Here is a 27,191-nt window from a genome sequence, read left to right as displayed (position 1 = left end):
GACAACGCAAGCGTGATACCTCTGATATTACAGGTGTTCATAGGCTACGGTAACCACTTACCATCAGGTGGACCGTATGCTTGTTTGCCACCTCAGTGGTATAAAAAAAGACATACACGGTAAAAGAGATAAAAGAATGAAAAACAAAAAAAAAATAAAACAAAATGCAAAATAGTTATACAAAATGGTCACAATTCAGTTTATTGCTTTGCCCTCAAAAGAGCAAAACTGATATACTGTTGTGGCCAAGAGTCAGTCTCAAAATTCCTTAATAAAAATAATAACAAAAAAGAAATATAAATAAAATGCATTGTGTGTGTCCATTATATTTGCCTCCATTTGACATTCTATTCTAAATAAATAAATAAATTATAGATACCATTAGATGAGGGGTACTCTGTATTTGTTTATTTATTAATAATAATTTTAAAATAACATAATGATAAATGACACGGACCCAAATTTTATAATATCGAATTGATTTGTTACGAAGTTTCAACGACTACCTTCATCACATCAGCTTATTGTCAGCATAGTCAATAAAACTGTCATCCGAATTAAATCCATACTAAAACTATAAAATTATGCGAAAGGATTTTATTTTATTTACGTAATATTAAGGATAATTACTTATTATATTCTATAATAATCTATTATTATAATTATGATAATAAATTTGAAAGACAAATAAAAATAATAATAATCTTTATTATTACAGGTTATAAGGTCTAATTTGTTAGTAACATAATCATAGTCCATTTATAAATAAATTAATAGCCTAGTTATTGTACATCTTGCAATAAAATAAGTAAATAAAAGAAAAAAATAATAAACAAATTTGGTCACCTCTGAAGGATCTCAATTATATAATAAATATATTCTTATATAATAAATATATTCTGATAACTATATAAAAAATGAGTTTTTGCTTGTTATTTCTTAGCGCCTTAACAGCTTAGCAAATCGTCATGGAATTAAGTATACACACGTACTATACGTAATGGTGAAAGACATAGACTACTGTTATATTTATCCCGGTCAATCACGCGAACGAAGACGCAGGTAAAAGCTAGTAGGTGCATAAAATCTCAACTCGTTCAGTTTTCAACAAATGCCAGAGAAATCGGTTCGATTTTAACTAGAAAAATATACAAACGGAACAAGTTACGAATATGTAGAAAAAAAAACATTATACGCCCATTAATTTTCCTCATGAAGATGTGTGATCAATTATCACACACTAAACAATAATTACCTATAATTAATTGATATTAGGCACGACTTACTTTTCTTTTCCATCGATTCTAGCTATAGAGTTAGAGGTTTGGCTGCCGTCAGTATAAATTCGGCACCCGCGCCTAATACACTCGCGCGGCGAGTGAATGTTAGAAGAAAAAAAATTGGCGGTAAATTTGACATTGACAATTTTTTTTTAATTAGACATAAACACTAAAGAACTGTCTCATACGTTTAATAATTTTATATACTTTTTGTGATTTATTTGACGTTATAGTAAAAAATAAAAAGTGTTTTATCGTGTTCGTGCTTACAAGTGACGTTATGTTTGGTAAGTTGGACAATCTTACTTAATTTTCTTGGATATAAGTAAATGTTTATTTTTTAATTATTTTTCTTTTAATAAAAGTAATTTTTGTGAACAAAATATGTCATACTATAATATTTAATACAACGAAATTTCGATTTCAAATTATTTGAGATTACATTTTTTGCATTATATATAATTATCTAGTTTATACCGATTTAATTATTAAAATGTTTTAAAAAAAGCAGTAATTACTATAATAAAATAAATATGGGATCCATAAGAGCGTAAACTTATAAATTTCAAAAGCAATTCTCAAAATCGAGAATCGAAAAAACCTCTCGCAGTTGAAGTCGTTTAAAAATAACGCTGACATACTATTAACTATATTCAATGCTATTGAAGATTTACATTTTATTTACTTCTTCATATATTTTAACTATTGAATACCAACTTTATCAGTATAAAGTAGACACACGCGCTGTAATAAACTCGCGAAAAATAAAACAATAAAATTGGCGGTAAAACGACATTTACGGTTTTTTTTTTATTTATCACAAACATAGCATAGACTAGAAAATATACAGCTAAGTGAATTTATATAGATTTTTAGTTGCAAAATAGGTAATAACTTTAAGTTTTGTTGCACATTATATTCTGTTTAGTAGTATACCTGTAGTGAATGTAATGAAACGTCTCGAGTGTGAACAACAACTACTTTATTACTGTAGTACCCACATATATATTTATTTTATAATTACCCACGACATCTCCCCCCAAATTATATAAAACAAACAATGTAATCAAGTTCTAAAGAATATAACAAAAGGGTACACTCTATCTCCTTAAATATACTGTATTATATATGAATTGTACAATACTTCTTATATACTATATTAAGTAACCTATCACCTTATTTACCCATTATAAAAAAAAAAAACAAAAAAAATGAAATAGAAATAAAAAATAGAAACATTTATGTATATATATAATATATAAAAAGTATTTTATAATAATAAGTATTTTATTTTTACAATTTTTTCCGTAGGCGTTGAATAGCCACTGCTTTAGCTTTGCGGATGAGCTGTTCACTATTAAGATTCGAAGCCTCATCACTGCTAGTACATGAATACTCACACGCATCGTTAAATTGTTCGTCTTTACCATGGTCACTATGCATTGCTTGTGGATCACTTTCACACCTAATCAAGTGACGGCGATTTCGCCTATACCTGGCACCGACACTATTTTTGACAATGTAAGAACGAGGAGTGTCAGCGCGCCCCACTATCTTTCCTCTGCTCCTAATCTTTCCATCTATACAGATTACTGAGTCACCTTCTCTTAACATAGGAAGAGTTTTACTGTGCTGATCATAGTACATTTTATTGTTATTTTGTTTATGTAACATAGTTTGGTACTCAGAAGGATCGACAGGTTTTGGTTTTAACAGATTTTCATGTACTGGCAATTGACAACGCAACCTGCGACCCATCAGCAACTGCGCAGGAGAACTCAACCCATCCCTAGGTGTATTTCTATAGTTAAGAAGAGCTAAATCAAAATCTCCGTTACTTTTAATAGATTTCTTTAAAATCATTTTAATAGTATATTCGCCTGCGGGTAATTCGGCGAGGACGTCACATGGTTGAAACCCCACACATTAGCAAAATTTTTGAACTCTCGGCTAGTGTATTGAGTCCCGTTATCACTTATCAGTACCTTGGGTATGCCATGACGTGAAAAAATATTTTTTATGTTTTGAATGACTAAGTTAGAAGTTAAATTATTTAATTTACATACCTCTATATAATTAGAATAATAATCAACAATAATTAGGAAATATTTACGATTAAATTCAAATATATCTGAGCCGACCTTTTCCCACGGCAGAGCTGGAATCTCCATAGGAAGCAATGGCTCCTTAGCAGGTCTGTTTGAGTGCTCCTGACAGGTGTGACATCGCTTTACAAACTGCTCTATGTCACGTGACATACTCGGCCAAAACATTACTTGCCTCGCGCGCCGCTTGCACCGATCTATACCTAGATGCCCTTCATGAACTATTTTTAACATTTCTTCTCTTAATTCTTTAGGTATAAGTACCTGATCCTGTTTAAATATAACATTATCGACTATCAAAAGCTCATCTTTTATCGACCAATATAACTTTGCTTCATTTGCAACGTTATATTTGTGCTTAGGCCATCCGTAATTTATATAATTTAATAATATATTAAGTTCATGATCAACAACACCAGAGGATGTACCCATTGAGTTGGATGATTCACCTTCCTGATGACCCCTAAATCTACCATTTTATTAAGCTCCTGTGCTAAGCGATCGCGTAACCCATGAGGAATTTTCCTCGACGCACATATGACAGGTGGAACCGAGCTATCAGTTACTATGTGATACTTTCCGGGCAAACACCCTAAACCTTTAAATAAGTCATTATAGTTGGATAGTTCAATAGACATTATACGCTTGATTAGCCCTAACTCCTCGCAAGAGTTCCGTCCCAGCACGCTGCTACATTCTATGTCCGCTACAGCAAATTTGAGATTATAAATAATATTTTTATAATACCAAGGTATAGTACAGATTCCTTTTAATGGAATCGTGTCATGCGTGTATGATAATAAAGATATATTCTTTTTTACAATTATGTTCGGATCGAAACCTAATTTTAAAAATGTACTATAGGATATTATGTTACAATCGGCCCCCGAGTCCAATTTAAAATTTTCATGTCCATTTTCGCACGTTAATATTTGAAACCATATATATATATATATCATTTTCCGGTTCACTACTCACAACATCACATTCCACTCCATATACTCGCCCGGCCCGAGCGCGGCCGGCGTTATGAAAAAAATTATTTGACTTACACATGCGCGCGAAGTGTCCATGATTACCGCAAACGTAACAGCTGACTCGTTGCGCGGGGCACTCGCTGTCGCTGCACCGCGCAGAGCCACAAGCGCGGCACGGAGACCGCGCGGCCCGCGGCGCAAGCGCATCCGCGGCCGGCCCCCTGCGGTTGATTCCGCGCGCCGCGCCGCTCGCCGCCCGCCGCGGCCAGCCGCGCGCCGCCGATCGCCCGCGACCGCGCGCCGACACCGCGTCCACGCGCGCCGTGTCACCACTCGACCCTATCTGACGGCAGCTCTCCTGGGACACCTCCTCCGCTTGGCAAATTTTTATGACCTTATCTAGGTTGAGGTCATCGCATCGCAACAGTCTGTCCCTGACAGTGGAATGTCGAATTCCACAGACGATTCTATCCCTGATCAACTCCTCTTCCAGGGTGGTGAACTCACATGTTTTGCTCAGAAGACGCAGGGCGGTGACGTATTGTTGTATAGATTCCCCTTCATCTTGGTTACGCGTAAAAAACTTGTATCTCATTAACGTTACATTCGGCTTTGTTCCAAAATAATTATCAAACTTTTTCATCAATACCGCGACGTCATCGCGCTCACTGTCTTCGTCGAATGTGAACGTTTGATATACATCGAAGCCATCCGGGCCGATTAGATTTACCATTAGACTAGCTTGGACACTCGAGCGCTCAGGCTACACCAGAAGCCTTCAAAAATAACATGAATTGTTGTTTCCATTTTTTCCAAGCGTCGGCCCGGCTTACGGGGCCGCCGTCCATATTTAATTCTGCAGGCGGACGCGCGTGCTCCATTATTACACTTTATACTGCACCACACCAACACAATGACACAATTATATTTCTAATACTATTATATAATGTTATACACTGATTTATAACAATTTTAAACACGTTAAGGATTCGTAATCTTTTATACCGCTGTCACCATGTAGTGAATGTAATGAAACGTCTCGAGTGTGAACAACAACTACTTTATTACTGTAGTACCCACATATATATTTATTTTATAATTACCCACGACAATACCTATTTATATTTGTTAAGTCGAATTATAATAACATATTAATGCTGTTGTCTATCATAAATATTTATTTTATTATTATTCCAATAAAATCAATCTATAAACCGCCATTACATTTCTCTACTTAGCGTAAGGGTTGACTGGTAGATAATGGCATCAGTCCACCCAATATACATATTTTAATCTGTGCAAAAAAAATTAAAAATAATGAATTGCGTATGTACTCTTTACACAACTATCTAAAAAAGAGTGTAATGTTTATAAGATACATGTATATGAGTTTCTTTGTTCCACCACTACTTCTAAATGGCTGAATACCCTACATACCCTATCAGGTCTACCTCCACGTGGTCCCCTTGGAAACCATCGTATTGAAATCAATGAAATCAAGATTCATTACAATAGGCTAACTAACCAGAGGGAGACTGTACAAAAGTCGATTGCTTGAGTACCTCTGTCACATTCGTGTTTCTACCGTGAAGCAGTTGTGTTTGCATGGCTGTGTTTCGGTTTGAAGGGTGGGGTATGGCCTGAATTTACAGGGTACAGAGGAATAATATCTGAGTCCTCAGGAATGGCAATGCATGGAGGGTATCATGGGCGAAACAGTATACTCTGTTATGTTCATGGTACTGCTCATGTCTACAGGCGACGGTTACCGCTTTCCATCAAGTGGGCCGTCAGATTTTTTACCATTCCAAGTTGTATAAAAAAACCTACATTTTCATTCTCACCTATCATCCCTCACTGGTGCCCCGCCAGCGTATACCAACAGCGCAGGCGGGGTTACCATTACATTATCATCCATTTAAAAAAAGTACAACTTAAAATAGTAAACAATTTGTCGGCCCACCTGATGGAAAGTGGTAATCTTTACCTATAGATATTAAATAGTATCATGGATATAACAGAGTAGAAGTATTACCATATTCATAGCATCCGGATAGAAGTGCCTAAGTAGCCGAGTTTTTTACAACAAAGTCTAACTCTGGCAAGTTGGTCAGAGGTGGCCGAAAAACTTATTTTTAGGGATCATATTTTATACGTTATTATCATACAAGATACCTTTATTATGTAGATGGGGTATTGAGCAAGAAATTTATTTTGGCTGGATAGAGTTCAGTCGGCCAAACTTTATCTTAGCTAATTAAAGTATCTCTGTAATTCTCATGTATGCAAACTTCGCATTAACAACTCTCTTGCTCTCTCTATTCCATTCCGTCGTTTAGCTTTTCTTTCTAATTTCTTTGCTCTTGAAGCTTCACGACTCTAGAATCCGCCACTATTTGACAAGTTTCTAACATTTTTTTTTTAAAAGTCTACAAATCTCTTATGAAGAAGCTGTTAAAACGGTTTGTCTCTTCACCATTATCACCTTTGATCTCAATTGTTGATTTAATGGTATCATAGTATATTATCGTATATGTATGTATATTTATATTTCAGTAGTTTTTGCGTGAAAGAGTGACAAACACCTATCCATTTTCACGAAACTTTCGCATTTATATAGTACTAGCGACATGCCCCCCCCTCCCCGGCTTGGCACGGGTGCACATTACATCACATCACATTAGAAACCTCTAAAGTTATCATGGTTTCTTTACTATATTATGCATGTATTATACATATAAACCTTCCTCTTGAATCACTGTATCTATTAAAAAAACCGCTTCAAAATCCGTTGCGTAGTTTTAAAGATTTAAGCATACATAGGGACGGACAGACAGCGATAGCAACTTTGTTTTATACTATGTAGTGATAGTTTTTTTTTTTATACAACTTAGAATGGCAAACAAGCTGACGGCGCACCTGATGGAAAGTGGTAACCGTCGCCTATAGACATGAGCAGTACCATGAACATAACAGAGTATACTGTTTCGCCCATGATATTCCCCATGCGTTGCTATTCCTGAGGATCAGGTGTTATTCCTCTGTACCCAGTAAATTTACGCCATCTCACCCTTCAAACCGAAACACAGCCATGCAAACACAGCTGTTTCACGGTTGAAACACGAATGGGACAGAGGTACCCAAGCGATCGACTTTCGTTCAGTCTCCCTCTGGTAAGTGATAAACAGTAATCATGATTTCAAATCAAGGGAGCCATCAACTTATTTGCTATTTGAAGTCATTCAAAGAGAGCATGTTTTATACTGTGGCACCAGTTTCACGCGACAAAAACTTAGTTATTGTTAATGAAATCTACATAATTGTGATATATTATGAATACATAGGCCCTTTCATTAGTAGCATCAAAGAGTTTCGCTATTTTCATGTCACGTTTACATTAATTGGATACATGACATTATGTTTGGTGAAACTGAATTGATTATCATCCTTCAGAAAGTAGCAACAATATTTTCAAACGTCGTAATTTGTAAAAGAAGAGCGTGTTCCTTTTTAGAAGGCTGGCAACACGTCTGCAATTATTCCGGTATTGAGAATGCTCATTTATTTATTTATAAAAGACACACCAACAATATGCTCACAATAATTAAGTAGACAATATACAATGTTATTAGTAAGTAAAAGAGAAAAACTACTATTCAAAAATGCTTAAATCTAAGTTTGAACAAGAAATCTTACTCCTCCACTACCAAGCTTAAGGCCATATGAACACATTAATTAAAGGTGTATACAGCTCTTACAGATAAGCGTCAATGCCTCATAAGCAACAATAATATATATATATATATATATATATATATATATATATATATATATATATATATATATATATATATATATATATATATATATATATATATATATATATATATATATATATATATATATTGTTATAGTGCATAATATGGTTTTATCCATATTACAAAAAGATTTGGTTTTTAGTTTTACGACCTGCCACCTGCCTGACGTATATATGTATGTATATATAAAAAAGAAAGTGTCCTACCACAAATTTTTTTTTTTCCTAAAGAAACAAAAGTCAAAATGAAACTAACAATTTTTAAGACAAACAAAACTACCATACAACCTTAAATTTCTTAAGTGCGTGGCATACTTCTATTGCCCGTGCATTTCATTCATATCTACCTCGTATATTTAGGTTATGGAATGAGCTCCTGTCTTCAGTTTTACAATATAATATGGGACATTTTAAAATACATACCTACAAATATTTAAAAGGCCAGCAACGCACAAGCAACTCCTATAATGTTGCAAGTGTTCATGAGCGACGGTAGATGCTTTCCATCAGGTGGGCATTCCACTCGTTTGCCTCCCTAACAATAAAAAAAATCCACGTCTAGCTGTCAACTTATTAAGAGAATATAAAACTTATTTTGTCATATTTCAAACCATGTTTCTTTAAGGAAAAAGGAAAAAGAATGGCACCCATAAAAGGATGGTAACATTTTCGATTTCACCCTGTCGTGAACACGAATCTGTTTTGATGATGGTATGGGAGTAACACCATGTGTTATAAAAGTAAACATTTACACGTGGATCCGCCGTCGAAATTAAGCTAATGAAGAAACTAGTTTCAGTCAGCTATCTTTGTAATGTAAATTAGACTTCAGTAATAAAGTGACGACTGGCCACTGAAATTGACATTTTTTTTTACCTGAAAGATTTTAATTTAATTTTTTTTTTTAATTACACAGATTTTTAATTACAGTCTACATTGAGAACTAATGAGGTATCTCATTTGAACTTTATTAAACCACTTTAAATAATAATAAAATCTCTTTGAAAATGTATCAATTACGTACATTCTCCTCGACGTTATTAAGAAGTTAAAAATCAAAATGATTTTTCCTTAATAAAGCAAGATTTTCATCTTATGTCTTTTAAGTATGCCAGAGGAAACTTTATAAAAAAAGTCCTCTGCTTGGATACTTATGTTACCATCGTAGTTCTGATTACATTGTTGTATTTGAGTTTAATAACATAAATTAAGTTTATTTTTCACAAAGAAATCTGCTTCAAATGTGGCAAAAATCTGTTATTTTGATTTAAAAACTAATTAAAATTAATGATAAAATTTACATAAAACTAATCTGAAAGTATAACCTTTCAGGTAAAAAGAAAATTTTCCAAATCGAAAGGCCGCCCCTTCCATTCCTGTGGGTGTCGTAGGAGGCGATTAAGGGTACTTAACGGTCGAGAGATGGCAGCAGCGTCCCTCTTAAGGGATCACCAAAGCCTAACTGCGGTTGCCAACAGGCCTGCAAAGCGTGGCAACTACTGGCAAATCCCCCTTATGGGGAGAGCACTGGACAGTTACCGACTGATAAGATATGATGACGCTGTATTAGTTTTTTAACCAACTTAAATAAAAGGAGGTTCTCAACTCGATTGTATTTTGTTACATTTGTTACGTTATAACTCCATCAGTTTGTCAAAGTCAATTTATAATTTTTATTTTCTGAAAAGATACAGGGTACAGAGGAATAATACCTGAGTTCTCAGGAATGGCAACGTATGGGGGGTATCATGGGCGAAACAGTATACTCTGTTATGTACATGGTACTGCTCATGTCTATAGGCGACGGTTACCACTTTCCATCAGGTGGGCCGTTAGCTTGTTTGTCATTCTAAGTTGTATAAAAAAAAGATACATTTACAAATTGGTCCCATGGCAATTTCATCAAAATCGCCTTAGTAGTTTAATTTTTAGATCAAAATAAGTGGTTTTTTGGCAATTAAAATCGGCTTTTCTTTTCTGGGGCACAATCTTCAATTATATAAATATATAGTGAGAATAATTAAATTTATTAACATCGTTGTAACATCGTTCTTTTATTCTTGCCTGACAATTATGAATATTATTATTTTCCATGAATATCGTAAGAGGCTAAGACTAAAGAAGAGCGAGGGATCGGCCGCAGTGTTCTCTTTAAACATCATTATAGCCTAAATGCGATTGCCAGGGGGAAAGGGATTGTTAGTAATGGAGACTGAGAATCCCATTGCTAGCAATATACCCAACCAGGTCGACCTCCTCGCGGTTCCCCCTGGAAACTATCATGGTTAATTCCTGATGAATTCATCATGATGGGCTTACTGGCCTGATTTCGTTCTTATCGATAACCCTTCACTGGTGCTCCGCTAGCGTATCCCGTTAGCGCAGGCGGAGTTACCATACCATTTTCACCCATCAAAAAAAAATGCGATTGCCAATCCGTCCAAAAATCAATCAAAAACATCAAGGGAGAAACTTATGTCCAGCAGAGGGAGACTTTGTACAAAAGTCGATTCTCTTGTACCATTCGTGTTTCTACCGTGAAGCAGTTGTGTTTGCATGGCTGTGTTTCGGCTTGAAGGGTGTCATGAATTTATAAGGTATAGTAACACCTGAGTCCTCAGGAATGGCAACGCATGGGGGTATCATGGGCGAAACATGTATACTCTGTTATGTCCATGCTACTGCTCACGTCTATAGGCGACGGTTACCACTTTCCATCAGGTGCCCGTCAGCTTGTTTGCCATTCTAAGTTGTATAAAAAAATATGATGACGATATTGGTAAGATTGTTAATTAATAATTTAAACTCTCGTACCTAGGGGAATACCCAACGCAAATAATGGCCCCAAGCATCTTTATTACAGTTTCATTGCTCTATAATGGTTGTTTAAGAGCTATATTTACTTGAGAGCGTATAATGAAGTGACTTGTAGTACCTACTCGTGTACTATACAACTTTTGCCTTACACCTACACCCTTATAATCATATTATTGATTTCTCACGTCCATTGTTATATAAATGGAATGCTTAGAATGCTATGAACCAACAGCTGGATGAGGAAAGCCAGCGACCACGTGAGAACAAGTATTACGTCAACCATTCATAGTTGAAAGCTGAACATGTTGGTTTGTTTACATTGTATTATGATTTATTGTACATTCATGTTTAATAACTAGCAGCCCGTCCCGGCTTCGCACGGATGGACATTTTTACACATTTAAAAAGTGGCCATTAAGCCTGCGCACGCGACGGAAGCTTAAGAATGGAGTAGCTTCTACCGTTTTCCCAACATTTCCCTTCACTGCTCTGCTCCTATTGATCGTAGCGTGATGAAAAGTATACTATAACCTACCCAGAATGAAGAACGGAGAATGAAGAATAATTGTACCAAGTTTTGTTAAAATCCGTCTGTTAGTTTTTGTTTCTATAACGAACATACAGACAGACAAAAATTTTACTGATTATATTTTTGGCATCAGTATCGATCTCTAATCGCTCCCTGATAGTTATTTTGGAAATATATTTCATGTTCAGAATTGACCTCTCTATAGATTTATTGTAAGTATAGAAGATAATTTAATAAATTGAAATACTATTTTTTTTATACTACTGATGTAGCAAACAAGCATACGGCCCACCTGATGGTAAGCGGTTACCGTAGCCTATGAACGCTTGCAAACTCTCTCTTGGGAAAACCTCGGCAGGGAGCTCATTCCATAACCTAAGTGTTCGTGGGAGAAAACATCTCTGAAACCGCGTTGTACGCGACTATCTAGGCTGTAGGGTATGAGGGTTAACTCCCTGTCGATGGCGAGCTGTTATTACTAGATTATGATTGTTTGTTTTGTTTGTGTGTTTGTAACACTTTGTACAGGGGGGAAAGGGATTGTTAGTAATGGAGATAGAGAATCCAATTGCTAGCAATTTACCCAACCAGGTCGACCCCCTCGCGGTTCCCCCTGGAAACTATCATGGTTAATTCCTGATGAATTCATCATGATGGGCTAACTGGCCTGTTTTCATTCTCATCTATCACCCTTCACTGGTGCTCCGCCAGCGTATTATAAAAACCCATCAAAAATGTAATCATCACCATTATATCAACCGTTAACTGTAGACTTTTTTATATACAACTTAGAATGGCAAACAAGTGACGGTCCACCTGATGGAAAGTGGTAACCGTCGCCTATAGACACGAGTAGTACCATGGACATAACAGAGTATACTGTTTCGCCCATGATACCCCCTATGCGTTGCCATTCCTGAGGACTCGGGTGTTATTCCTCTGTACCCTGTAAATTCACTGCCATATTCCACCCTTCAAATGGGACATATATACCTATATATGTGTGTGCTCGTGTGTGTGTATGTATGTATATTGATATCGGTTTATATCTAACGGAATTATGAGGTAACAAACATAAAAAAAAACAACCGAATTGAGAATCCATAATTAGGAATTATAGGATTTTCATCGAGCGTCCTATCAAACAGTTTATAATTACTCCTCTCCATCCAAAGGTTGCCTGGAAGAGATTGCTTTTAATAATTTGTAATAAGGTCGCCCATTGTTTTCTCATTGTGATTATTTCTTGTAATTGTTTGTATCTATAATAAGTTTACTATTATAATCTTTTGGAGAAAACAATACAGAGTATCTATCTATCTACCTTCTATTTGAAGTCGTTCGGAAAACCTTGACTACAGACGTAGATAAATAAAAAACAGTCTGTCGACACGCCGATTGGAAACATTCTCGTAAATGATTGAAAAGGTATACTACGTCTCTGTTGGACGTGGGTGTTGAATTGATTATGTTTTTTTTTTAATCAATCAATTATTTAATTTATTTATCACAGTACGATCTTTCCTGATATTTAAAATACATATTTCTTTATGGATGAAGGTGGATTGGTGCACCAGTCTACGGTAAAATACTTACAAAGGCAAATGAATTAGTAGATAATGAAAAAGATGTCTATGGAATTAGCTCGGCCGATCTTTTGGAATTAACCGATAGTTTCCAGAAGCAACCTTACCATGGACATATTACAACGGGTACCAGTGTCCCCAATACTAATTACCCCTCTCCTTTACCCCACTGGTAAAGAAAGGAGAAAATATTTTTTTGGATATAAGGATATATATGTATATCAGGATTTTAAAAATTATTATAAATCTGTTTGTCTGTTACTTGTTAACGTCTTAATGGTGAACCAATCACTAAGAGATTTTCCATGTACCTACTAAATGGGAAATATATAACAACATATATATGTGTGTGGCGGCTCACTCCGTGTGTGTGTATTAGATTCTGTATATTCTCTCCCCGATCTGTGCTTTATATCTCTCCTCTCCTTAATACGAAGATGTGAATTTCTGTAAAAATTAAATAATAATAAAAATATCAAATACACTTCTCAGAAAGAGCTTGATTGATTTTTTATGTTATATTTGGTAGATGTGAGAATAAGTCGTAAAGTATATTTCATACCGCTAGGTGATTACGATGCCGCTGTCCCTAATTTATATGGGGAAACAATGTTTCCCGGGTCAGCTAGTATATAAACATATATAGGATATATATATACATAGTCATTCACGTAGACTCTAGGAGCCTGAAAGATATTTACCGAATTTACAAACAGAACATTGTCAGATTATTTTGCACGTTTTTAAAATTTCTTATATATACATATACATTACCTATATAAAATATGAATCATTAAGAAAATACACAAAATAAATAAATACAAATTATATATTTTACAATTAATTATGTATGCATTAAACATTTAGTTAAATTATTATTTTTATTCACGTCGATATCACCAGTGACAAATCGCAATCCGATTTCACATCTCTGCTTACCGAACACAGCCGATGACTCACGAATAAATCCGAAAATTATTAAGACAGCTATCTCAATAATCTTAACACTAGATACAAATTCAAACTTGCGATTTCGAAGTATCATTTAAAAATGTTAATAGATATTTTATATGAATGGGCATTAAATGTTGTAATAAAGTACCGTAGGATATTTTGGATCTACCTTTTAATAATTTTCAGTTATTAAAAAACACTTTTTTATACAACTTAGAATGGCAAACAAGCTGACGGTCCACCTGATGGAAAGTGGTGACTGTCGTAAAATAGCAGTACCAAGCACATAACAGTGTATTGTTTCGCCCATAATTAAAAAGCGTTGCCATTCCTGAGGACTCAGGTTTATTTTTCATCAGAGCTACCCAAGCAATCGACTTTTGTACAAGCTTTTCAGATAAGGAACAGTATAAAAAAATGTACTATATATTTATTTATTTAAACTTTAATGCACAGTAAAATTCTATGTACATTTGGCAGACTTAACACCGAACGGTGTTTTCTACCAGTCAACCATTGGGCAAACTGAAAAATTCGTAGGCGGTGCATTTTTGAATAGATAAAAAAGAATAAAGCAATATTTGATAAATTCATATAATATAAACATACACATAATAAATAAATAAATATATAGTAATTAATGCTCCTTTCCACTCAGGGTTTGCTGGAAGAGAACTCTTACAGAGTTAAGCTCGCCTGTTGTACATCTTTATTTTATATATATTATATGTTGTAATTTTTTGTGTACAATAAAGAATAAATAAATTATAAATAAATATACATACCACATATATCCGTAAAGAAAATATGATTAATTAGTAAATTTATATACTGGCACAAATGTTTAACTGGAAAAGTTTTCCCACTACGCGGAGCGTTCAAGCTGTGGCATAAGATTTTACGAACTTTCTTTTTCTCCCTGCTGCCGGAGAGTTGAAATTAAAGTTTTTTTTTCTCAGAAGAAATAAAAGTAACGTAACAGTTAGATATTTATGCAATACTTTAATTTTTTACGGGTTAACCCTTCTTCACATGATTTTTTCTTTATTAGTGAAATAAATCAAAGTGATATAATTCATGTTCAAAATTCAAGGAAAAATGATTAAAAAAATAAATTTGACACCCGTGGAAAAGGAAGAGGTAATCCATTCTATACCGGGACCACAAGGCAATTAGTAATTACTAAAGAGTATTGTAACATTCAGTATTTCTAAGTCAATATGGATACGTTTGTTATTATTTATCTACAACAATTTCAAATTTTTCCCCGCATAATTACATTTCTGTTTTGTCAAAGGTTAACAGTCCGTAGCTAGAGGGGAGGGGAGGGAGGTATTGACAGGCAATGCCCTACTTTAAAAAGAAAGGCCCCAAGAAAATAAGATAGATACACTTTTTCGAAGTTAGAATTATTAGGCTTCTGCTCTACCAAAAAGCTGTTTTGGCCAATCATAAATTCGGGTCTAGCTACGGCCCTGACTGGGAAAGAATTCTATATAGCATTAAGACCACCTTTTGTACCAATCATTTTTTGTAATAAGTTCAATAAAGAATAAATAAATAAAAAGTAAATGTAAGTGTGATGAAAAACTATATGTGGTCATGGCTGGAAAGAAGCCATATAGTATATTTAAAAAAAAAAAGAATGATTTGAATTTTTAAATACCATTCTTGTATTTCTTCGTGTAATGCTTTATAACTATAATTTTGATATGTAAATAAATACAAAAAACACTAGTGGAACTATAAAAGTGGTATCATTTTGGAGTACGTCGTCTAATATGTTTAAATTGGTTTCTATTAATCAATGAAATCTTGTAAATAATCATTCGAGGGAGTTTAATCCGGTAATTGTGGTCGCAGATTTTGAATACTATCAAGATCGAAACCAGCTTTTTTTCGTGAAACAAAATCTTAAATTGTCAATTTAGGTAGTTATGAAGATAAAGGAGGGAACAAACTTTACGGTATTTCAAAAGGTTTGTGATCTTGTGAAAGAGTCAGTTAATCAAAAAAGTTTATTTGACATTTGAATAGATTTCAAAAGACCTTCAATGGTATTTTTTTTTCATGTCTTCCAGACAGGTGACAATTTTTGAGAGATATTAAATTTATTTCTTTTTCGATTACGTGAGCAATTTTTGACTGATTTTCACAATTTACATGTTCACAATTTTTGCAATTAATAGTATGCGCTCTCGTGTCGAAATCATTAAACCTTTGCGACGACTAACGCTGTCGTTTTTTGCGAAAAAAAATATTTTTTCAACCGACTTCAAAATTAAGGAGGTTCTCAATTCGATTGTATTTTTTTATTTTTATGTTTGTTACCTCATAGCTCCATCAACTGCAAACCGATTTTGAGATTTCTCATCTAAAAGAATAAGTATAGGTAGTTACTTACAAATCGGTCTTATAGAAATTTTATCAAATTCGGTTAAGTAGTTAATTCACTAGTTTGGTTTTTAAATCAGAATAATTGGTTTTATCATGATAATTTATTTAAGGTTTACTTCTTAGAGATATTTGTTTACAATAATCAGTTATAGTTTTGATGTTGGCCGTTTACATTGATTTTTTTATACATTCTCTTATAAAATATTGTTAGACCTTCATTGAGAATATCCGTCAGTTTATTCTTTATATTCATATATACCTTTTTAAAAATAAAATCGTATTTACCTTTTGTTTTATTTACACTTGTGTCACTGCTCTAATCTGAAATACACTTGTTCTAAAACCATTCTTTTTATTACTAATAAGTCTGTATTTTTTCACTAAATTAAGGAAAATGTATTACAAATACGCGTACATATATGTTTTAATCCTTTATTCTACCGTTTACATCACAAGTCCATTGCAAATATAAATTGAGACAACGAGGAATTAGAGTTGCTCGAGTCAGTGACTTATAAGATAACGAAGATTCAAAGCAATTTCAGAAGTTGGAGTATGCAAGAATCGAATGAACCCAATCATAACCTCCCCCGAACAGTACCAAATTGATAAAATTTCTTCAGAAATACTTCTTTTTCTTCCGGTTTGTTCCATATTGCACTAAATGGAAGTGTTTTAACTGTAAAGCAGTTGTGTTTTCATGGTTGTGTTTCGGTTTGAAGGGTGGGATGTGGCGTGAATTTACAGGGTACCGAGGAATAACACCTGAGTCCTCAGGAATGACAACGCGTGGGGGGTATCATGGTCAAAACAGTATACTCTGTTATGTCCATGGTACTGCTCATGTCTGTAGGTGACGGTTACCACTTTCCATCAGATGGGCTGTCAGCTTGTTTGCCATTCTAAATTGCATAAAAAAAGTATTAAATAAATAAACAAATTAACCCTTTCAAAAGCGCCATACATATAAACATAACTCATTCTTACTAATGTTATAAATGTGAAAGTGAGTTTGTTTGTTACGAAATAGCGTCTTAATGTCTTAATCAATCACTATGAAATTTGTTATACACGTACTATGTATACGAGATGAAGAAGGATATAGTCTACTATTTATTCCGGTCAGTAAATATATAAATTAATTCTGTACCCATATAATTACCTAATAGACTGCAAACCTTGGCATATGCGAGCGTACACCAAAAGCGCAACCGCAAGTGCTTGAGAATCCAAATCCAGTACATAAAACAAAATAAATTATATACAAAAAAAAACATGTAAATTATATACAAAATTTCAGAATTTCGATAACTTTCGTCATGACGTAAAAGTATCTATTATTTTCCACTGTACTTAGCAAATAATCTCTTTTATTATACATAAATAGATATTATATAAAACATCGAGGTAGGATCTTAATAAGAATATTACATTGTTGTTTTTTAGTTACTACAAATTATTATTATTTCTTTATATTATGACATTACATTATTTTAAATGAAAAAAAAACAAGAAAGAAATTTGAAATTTTTCGAAAACAATTTTTACAGGTTTTCAGTTTAGAATGATGGTCTGAATTCTCTATTTCAGTTTTTGCCAACGTGACCGGATTTAAGCTGTATTAGTAAGATATTTTAATGGGTTCAAAATGGTATTCCCCATTGCGCTATCGGTATACGCTGGCAGGACCAGTCAGAGATGATAGTTGAGAATGAAATGGCAATCAGTTTTTTTAATGTGTGAAAATGGAATGGAAACCCCGCCTGCGCTAGTTATACGACGGGGCACCAGTGAAAGATAAATCAAATTAGTTAGCTCATCGTGAAGAATTTCATGAGAATTAACCATAATGGGCTCCAGGGGGAACCGCGTGGAGGTCGATCTAATAGGATACATTGTTAGCAATGGAACTGTTAGTAATCCCATTACTAACAATCCCTTCCCCCAAGGCAGGTCAGTGAGATCATCATGATGAATACACCTGGTTTTCATGGTATATACATATAATACGCCTGATTGCTCAGCAGCTATTGACAGATTGGCAGATATTGACATATTTAATGACAAAATCAATATATTTTTAAAATGTTGTACAAAATTTGTATGTTTGTAGAATAAAACCTATGGCTCACTACACGTTTTGGGAGACTGTAAGTGTAGTGAGTAATTTTCAAATAAATAAATAAATACAGAATATATTACTAGCAATGGGACTGATATAAGTATTATTGATACAAGACTGATACAAGTGTTATTTTAATAAGCTGCCTAAGGAATTAAAGTCACTGAATGATTTAAATATCTTTAGGACAAATTGAAGTCATTAAGAGGTCTGAGTCTGAGAGTCTGCTAGAAAGGTGTCTGTACTCAATTGACGAATCCTAATTATAGTAAATTTGAATATATACCTATATTGTTTATATTAAGAGATGACTAAGTGACTGTAATATTTGTTTTATGCTTAATTTAATTTATATTTTATGTACTGTACGAAATTATTGTATCTACTATGACATTCAAATACAAATTTTTGTTTATGAATATATAAAATAAAAAATAAATCATCATCATCTTCCAACCCTCATCCCAATTATTGTTTGGGGTCGGTGTAATATGTTTTAATCCATATTACTAAAAGATTTGTTTTTTTAGTTTTACGACCGGCCGCCTGCCTGACGTCAACCCTCTTTGGGAAAAATATAAAAATAAATAAATAAAATAATAAATAAATAAATAAAATAAAATAAAATATACTAAAAATCCCTTCCCCCTACCCCTTAGTAAAGTATTAGTCAGTCTTCACCTATTTATCTTGAAACCCCAATAGCTCTATCAATCAACTATTCATTGAGATGAATTAAACAGGGCAAATTGAATAGGGTTGGATTGTGTATTGTTTTATGATGAAATCCCGTGTTATCCTCTTATATCTTCATTATCGGATCAACTCCACAACACTATGTTATTGTATTGTTATCACTTAACTACTTAGATGTGGCAAATGTCACCTACATAGTAAACCAACATGTGTTTGATCAATGAATTATTAATTACTATGTGTTTTTCGCAGATTTTATTTATATATTTATTCATTACGATTGCGTCAGCGGTGTTCTTCTCTAGAAATCTGTCCAATTCTAGAATAAGGGCATACGGGTATGCGACCCCGGCCTCCCGAGCCGCTGCAGTGTCCCAGTCCTTTCCGCAAATGCAGTGTCCCCCCCCCCCCCCATTTCCTTTCCCACATAAGTCCCTTATTCCTCTCATTCACCAATTAACTTTACATATTTCCTTTCCTCCATACCGTAGGTGGCGGAAACCACCAACAAATGCATTCCCAAAGAGGGTTGACGTCAGGCAGGTGGCCGGTCGTAAAACTAAAAACCAAATCTTTCTGTAATATGGATAAAATCATATTACGCCGACCCCAAATGATTGGGATAAGGGTAGGAAGATGATGATTCATCACGATTTAATTTTATTTATATATTTATGTATGTACGTAAAATATAAATCTTTTTAAAAATAACAATGACACACATAATTTCAGTACAAGAAATAAAAACAAATTGAATGTTCCTTGTTATCGCCTTAGAAAAGTCAGTATATCTTTCATGGGGAACTGTATACGCTTTTATAATAAACTTCCAAATGACGTTTTACATTTAAATGAAAGAAAATTTAAGATATATATAAAAAGGACTCTCTGTACAAAAGCATATTATAAAATAAATGACTGTCTAAATGACAAAACTGCATGGATTTGAATATTGTATTAATGTGAATTGTATTGTAAATGTAATTATTGTATTTTTCTTTTTTAAATTAATAATATTTTATATAATAATTATTATAATTATAAAGTGACGTATCATAAGAATCTGTAACAGATGTTATATGAATAAAGATGATTGATTAATTAGTACATGTATATAATATGTGTACATGGCGTACTTAATGCTAAAAGCATTCTCTCCCAGTCAACCATAGGGAAGTGTCAGAATACTCGAATGCGGTACTACTAATTATTGATTTTTTTTTTTTTTTTTTACAACACAGGGGGCAAACGAGCATGCGGCTCACCTGATGGTATATACATGATCATGCTAAAATTATGTTGTCGTATATATAAATTCCAAATAAATATATATAAAAATTACATATATAAACGAATAAATATATATAAATAACAAATATACTTACACATATATAAAATATACTGTATTATACACAAAATTGAGAATAATATAAAGCTTTTGTAGAGTTGACGTGTTAATGGAATATTTAGATTGGGACTGTCGTCCTACAGTGCGTTTGCATATACGGCGTGACCACTCGAGAACCTTTCTTCCCTATCACTTTTTTTTATAATACAAGGGGCAAATGAGCATGCCGCTCGCCTGATGGTACATGACTACCGCCGCATATAATCACCCGCAATACCAGGGGGGAAGGGATTGTTAGTAATGCGGACTATCAGTCCCATTGCTAGCAATATACTCTATCAGGTCGACCTCCACGTAGTTCCCCCTGGAAACCATCGTGCTGAATTCCAGGTGTATTCATCACGGTGGGCTAACTGACCCGCCCTTTCTTTTGCAGGGGTACTGCCGGCCTTTTAAAAAAGAATATGCTCTTTTCTTGAACATTATGATGTCGTATTGGTCCAGAAATACTGCGACTGGAAGTTGATTTCAAAAAGTGGTTGTGCGTGGAAGAAAGTATCTTGAAAAATGCACGGTAAAGGGCCGCTACTTATCCAGAAGGTCGGGATAGAACTTTTGTTTGTGGCGGGTTGTACGGTGGTGAAAATCAGCAACTTTGTCAGTTCTTCGAGCTGAACAGCAACCAGACCATTGCCACTTCAGCTTGCTTATCCTTTAGACAAAACTCTAAACATCCTTGAAGTTATTTACATTGCATAATATCTAAAATTTAATTCTGTCAACTTTCATTGTACCGCAAGGACAGCATTTTAAGTAGATTCTATTGAATAATGTAAAGTAGGCATCTGCCTAATGAGACATTGGGAATTCACAATACTAACTTCATTGTATGCTAAAAGAAAGTAAAAAGTAACATGTCATTTTTATTTCTCAAACCAAAAACCATATTAAATGTTTAAAATTTATATAAATTTTTTAATGATGTCTGAAATATATTACACCAGGAATTTTATGAATTTACGATTTTTGTCATTTCCAATAATTGATTAGACTTCATCCGGAAGTGTCTTCAGGGAGACTTCAGCCACTCATCCCCAAGAACAGCCTTGACTAATGTCACTGCTATCTCCATTCCACCTACCCCAGAGGGGTACTTTGTACAAAAGTCGATTGCTTGGGTACCTCTGTCCCATTCGTGTTTCAACCGTAAAGCAACTGTGTTTGCATGGCTGTGTTTCTTTGAAGGGTGGGATATGGCGTGAATTTACTGGGTACAGAGGAACAACACCTGAGTCCTCAGGAATGGCAACGCATGGGAGGTATCATGGGCGAAACAGTATACTCTGTTATGTCCATGGTACTGCTCATGTTTATAGGCGACGGTTACCACTTTCCATCAGGTGAACCGTTAGCTTGTTTGCCATTCTAAGTTGTATAAAAAAAAACTTCATCCACATGGATATCATCACAGGTTCTGCGAGCTAAAACCCGCAGTATGGGACATGATGCTGTGATGTATATCACCATACTCACCTAGGGAGAAAGAGATTGCTAAGTGATATGAAATTGTAATAACGCCATTGCTAGCAATATACTTTTCCTTCCTTTTATACGTTCTACTGGAAACCATTTTGGTTCATTCTTGAGGAATTGATCACTTTGAGCTAATTTGCTTCATTTTCGCCTACCATCTCTCACTGATGCCCCTCCATCATATACCGATAATGCAGGCGGGGTTATTATTCTATTATATTTCACTGAAAAAAAACATATTCACCCTGAAGAAGACTTCCGGATTAAGTCGAAATTGTCGAAAACAAAAAAAAATAAATGAATGAATGAAAATTTATTTCAATAAACCATAACACTTACATACACATAGATTATAAGTAATAACAACATAAAAATAAATAAATAAATTAAGTACAGAAAAAGAAAGTTTACTTTTATATATAAAGAGTGATGGAAATCAGTCAGTGTTATGGAAATGACACAAAAATTGTCGATCGTGTATATATATATATATATATTATATATATATTGAGCACACGATTACAGATTAAACAAATATATTTAAATTTTTTGTCATATCGTTGTCCTCGTCTCAGCCATTATCTGTCCACTGTTGAACAAAGACCTCCCCCATAGACAGCCATAAAGAACGGCTCTGAACCACCGGCATCCACTGATATCTTGCAACGCATTTAAGGTCGTCACTTCATCTTATAGGGGATCACCACCTTTGATCGTGCGGAGTCACCACTAAAGAAACTTTCACCATCGGTTGCCAGTTCTTTCAGCAATGTGATCAGTTCATTGCCACTGCAGCTTGCTTATTCTTTTTTTATGTTTAACTCAAATCTCTTATTATATTAGAGCGAAAACACGAAAAGCTTAAATTAAAGACCCAATAGTCGTTAATCTAAGAGAACTTCTTGCATGGTACCTTTCTTTTAATGTGACTGAGTAAATCTTTCAGGACCTCAGTAATTGTTTTATTAGGCGGCAGTGTTTGTGAATTTAATCTTGTTTTTTTTTTCTTTTCTTCTATTCATGTGTGTTTAGATCTATTTTTTTATCGCGCCATCTACCTATTTATTATTTAATTCTTTCTACCCAAAGTTTGTCTGGAAGAGATTTCTTAGCTATAAGACCGCGTTTTGTACTACACTATACTTATCGTAAATTCCTCAACAAATGCTTTTTTTATGCAACTCAGAATGGCAAACAAGCCGACGGCCTACATGAGGGAAAGTAGTAACCGTTGCCTATAGACATGAGCAGTACCATGGACATAACAGAGTGTACTTTTTCGTCCATGATATCCCCATGCGATGTCATTCCTGAGGACTTGGATGTTATTCCTCTGTACCCTGTAAATTCGCTGCCATATCTAACCCTTCGAACCAAAACACAGCGATACAAATACAGCTGCTTCACGGTAGAAACACGAATGGGACAGAGGTGCTCAAGCAAACGACTTTTGTACAAAATCTCCCTCTGCAATAAAGTGTTAAATAAATAAATATGTTGTTGTAGGTATATGCATATAATAAAATTTGGTTACCCCACTGAAAATTTGCTCTGTAATATTGCAAAGTATTACCAGATATATAACAGAGGGAGACTTTGTACAAAAGTCGATTGCTTAGGTACCTCTGTCCCATTCGTGTTTCAACCGTGAAGCATTTGTATTTGCATGGCTGTGTTTCGGTTTGAAGGGTGGGATATGGCGTGAATTTACTGGGTACAGACGAATAACACCTGAGTCCTCAGAAATAGCAACGCATGGGGGATATCATGGGCGAAACAGTATACTCTGTTATGTCCATGGTATTGCTCATGTCTATAGGCGACGGTTACCGCTTTCCATCAGGTGGGCCGTCAGCTTGTTTGCCATTCTAAATTGTATAAAAAAAAAAAAGTACTATCGAATGCCGAGTGGGAGTCATATTCAGTATTCACAGAAGCACGTGTAATGTCAAATGGTTAAAAATTAAAATTCTCTTTCTATACGTAAGTGAAATGCCGAATACATGTTTTTCTTTTCTATTCTATTCTAAGTTTCTATTTAACTCGGGTACCAGACCGTCGCAAACAAAATGTTGTAGGCACAAATTATTACTTAGGAGAGAATTGAAAAAACTAACTGCATAAAGGATAAAAAATATCCCACACAATATCTGTTTATGGGAAAATTATTATAATTATTGTGAATTAAAAAAAAAGAAGAAATTCACACAATTTAAATAACACACCCACCTTACGTACATATATAAAACATAAAAAAAATTAAAGAAAATTACATCTGTTTTTTTATACCACTTTAAATGGCATACAAGCTGACGGCCCACCTGATGCAAAATGGTAACCGTCACCTATAGACATGAGCAGTACCATGGACATAACAGAGTATACTGTTTCGCCCATGATACCCCCCATGCGTTGCCATTCCTGAGGACTCAGGTGTTATTCCTCTGTACCCAGTAAATTCACTGCCATATCCCACCCTTCAAACCGAAACAGCCATGCAAACACAACTGCTTCACCGTAGAAACACGAATGTGACAGAGGTACCCAAGCAATCGACTTTTGTAAAAAGTCTCCCTCTGGTAATCAACATCTGATACAGCCCTAAATATTATATAATCCACGCTTACATAATTGTCAATTTAAGTAAATAAACTTAATATAGATACTTATAGACCAATAAATAACTGTAGGGTTATTTATAGCAGTCAAGTTATACAGAAGCCGGTGGAAAAGGTCGCCAGAGACATGTTCAGTGAACGGAAACGTTGGCATAAAACATTTCATATTTGTTTAATCGTATTTAGATATTTTCACCCGACTGCTAAAGAAAAAAAGGGTAATATTGCTGTGTTTAATGTTAAATTGGATGTACCTAAATATGTATATGTATATATAGTAAAATCAATGTTATTAGACGTACTGTAAGTGGGGCACTTGTTTAATTTTTTTTATACCATTGAGGTGGCAAACAAGCATACGGCCCACCTGATGGTAAGTGGTTACCGTAGCCTATGAATACTTGCAATACCAGAGGCATTACACGTGCGTTGCCGACCCTGAAAAAACCTCTTTACCCCCCTTTTGAAGAACCCAATGCTGTAGTCTCTTGGGAAAACATCGGCAGGGAGCTCATTCCACAACCTGAGTGTTCGTGGGAGGAAACATTTCTGAAGCGCAGTACGCGACCATTAAGGCTGTAGGATATGAGGATGAACTCCCTGTCGATGGCGAGCCGTACGATGGTAGAAAGTGGCTGTGGACAACATATTGAACATTTTCTCTGAGCACAATCCATTGTACAGGTGGTACAACACGCAGAGTGAGGCAATATCTCTCCTAAGACTCAAGGGTTCGATACCGCTTGTGAGCCCGGGATCACCGAATTTGAAAAAAACAACTCTTGCCACACACCGAAGGTATTTATTTAATATTTTACATATTTAACGGTGCACTTTTAACTAATTTTGAAAATCCACCTTAACCGCGACGCGCGTTACCCTTGGTTGATGATTTTATTGAATCATTCCTGAGGACTCAAATGTTATTGCTCTGTAGCCTGTAAATTCACTGTCATATCCCACCCTTCAAACCGAAACACAGCCATGCAAACACAACTGTTTCATATATATATATATATATATATATATATATATATATGTGTGTGTGTGTGTGTGTGTGTATGTATGTGAACTTTGTTTATTGTATATTTACCTTTAAAAAAAAACGGTAAGAATCTACCGACGCTATAAAATGCATTAAAAAAGAAATTCCGTGTACCAAAAACTCAAAATATTCTAGTCGCTCATGCTAACTTAATAGCTAGACACTGTATTAGTATAAGAGACAGTACATAACTTTTAGCGCAACGTGTACGAACAATATGATGCAGGTAGTGACAATATATGACGTAGGTGTTGACATAGATTGAAAAGGGGAAACTTGTAAAAAATGCGTTGAAAAATTCCTACCTTCCGACAGCTTGATCTGAGAGACCCATATCTCTCTGATATCCACGTTCAGTATTGCCAGTTATTTACAAAAAAAAAGTAAAACAATTCATATCGAAGCTTTCCGTAGAATGGCAACGTCAAAATTAACCGTCAATTTCCGAAAACAATTTCAAACATTTTCGATACTTTTGATTAATTATTTAAAAAGTGCTCTGTTGGCAATTAAAAATGTTAATCTTTTTTTTTTTTATATATACGACTTAGAATGGCAAATAAGCTGACGGCTCACCTGATGGAAAGTGGTAACCGTCGCCTATAGACATGAGCAGTACCATGGACATAACAGTACACACACATACTGTTTCGCCCATGATACCCCCATGCGTTGTCATTCCTGAGGACTCGGGTGTTATTCTTCTGTACTCTGCAAATTCACGCCATATCCCATCCTTCAAACCGAAACACAGCCACGCAATCAACTGCTTCACGGTAGAAACACGAATGGGATAGAGGTACCCAAGCAATCGACTTTTGTACAAAGTCTCCCTCTGGTAATCGTGTAATGAGATTTCGTAGAGAATTTGAATTTTGATACGGAAAAGAATTTCAAAACTTTTTTTTTTATATTTTACTGAACTAAAATTATTTTACGTTGTCGTATCGGTTCGGAAATACTGCTGCTGGAAGTTGATTCCAAAGAGTGGTTATGCGTGGGAGAAAGTGCCTTGAAAAACGCACGGTGGAAGACCGCCACTCGTCCAGATGCTTGAAATGAAATTTTAGTTTATGGCGGGTTTAGTTTAGTTTATTCGCTATTATTTAATATTTTGTTCTAATTAACAAATAAATATATATATCTTTGTTTTTATATAATAGTGCGCCACCTACCCTTTGTCTCTTTCTCAATGTCCTCTACCCAAAGGTTGTCTGGAAGAGATTGCTTAGCGATAAGGCCGCTTTTTGTATCATTTCTTATTACAGTTAAATGTATTTACTATTATATAAATAGTGCAATAAAGTGTAAATAAATAAATAAATAAATAAACGACAAATACCATTAGAAGAAAGGCAGTCAGAAAT

General features: G+C 34.6%; 2 protein-coding genes across 2 annotated transcripts in view; one reads left to right on the top strand and one right to left on the bottom strand.

The window, feature by feature from the left end:
- The first annotated feature begins 1,372 nt into the window (after positions 1 to 1,372).
- The window catches only part of LOC113511276 (orexin receptor type 2-like), a 138,877-nt gene continuing 113,058 nt past the window's right edge, over positions 1,373 to 27,191 (top strand). Inside the window, exon 1 of the mRNA XM_052892265.1 lies at positions 1,373 to 1,567. The gene's annotated coding sequence lies outside the window, so the exon portion shown is untranslated. The remainder of the gene's footprint in view (positions 1,568 to 27,191) is intronic.
- Positions 2,574 to 5,095, bottom strand: LOC128200096 (uncharacterized). Its single transcript, XM_052892278.1, has 4 exons — positions 4,438 to 5,095; positions 3,814 to 4,355; positions 3,394 to 3,655; positions 2,574 to 3,160 (listed from the first exon to the last, which is right to left on the bottom strand). The coding sequence occupies exons 1-4, from the start codon at positions 5,093 to 5,095 to the stop codon at positions 2,574 to 2,576; spliced, it is 2,049 nt and encodes a 682-aa protein (XP_052748238.1).

The sequence above is a fragment of the Galleria mellonella genome, unplaced genomic scaffold (assembly GCF_026898425.1).
Source record: "Galleria mellonella isolate WM207_F2 unplaced genomic scaffold, CSIRO_AGI_GalMel_v1 utg109, whole genome shotgun sequence".
Lineage (NCBI taxonomy): Eukaryota > Metazoa > Arthropoda > Insecta > Lepidoptera > Pyralidae > Galleria > Galleria mellonella.
This window is presented reverse-complemented; position numbering and strand designations above follow the sequence as displayed.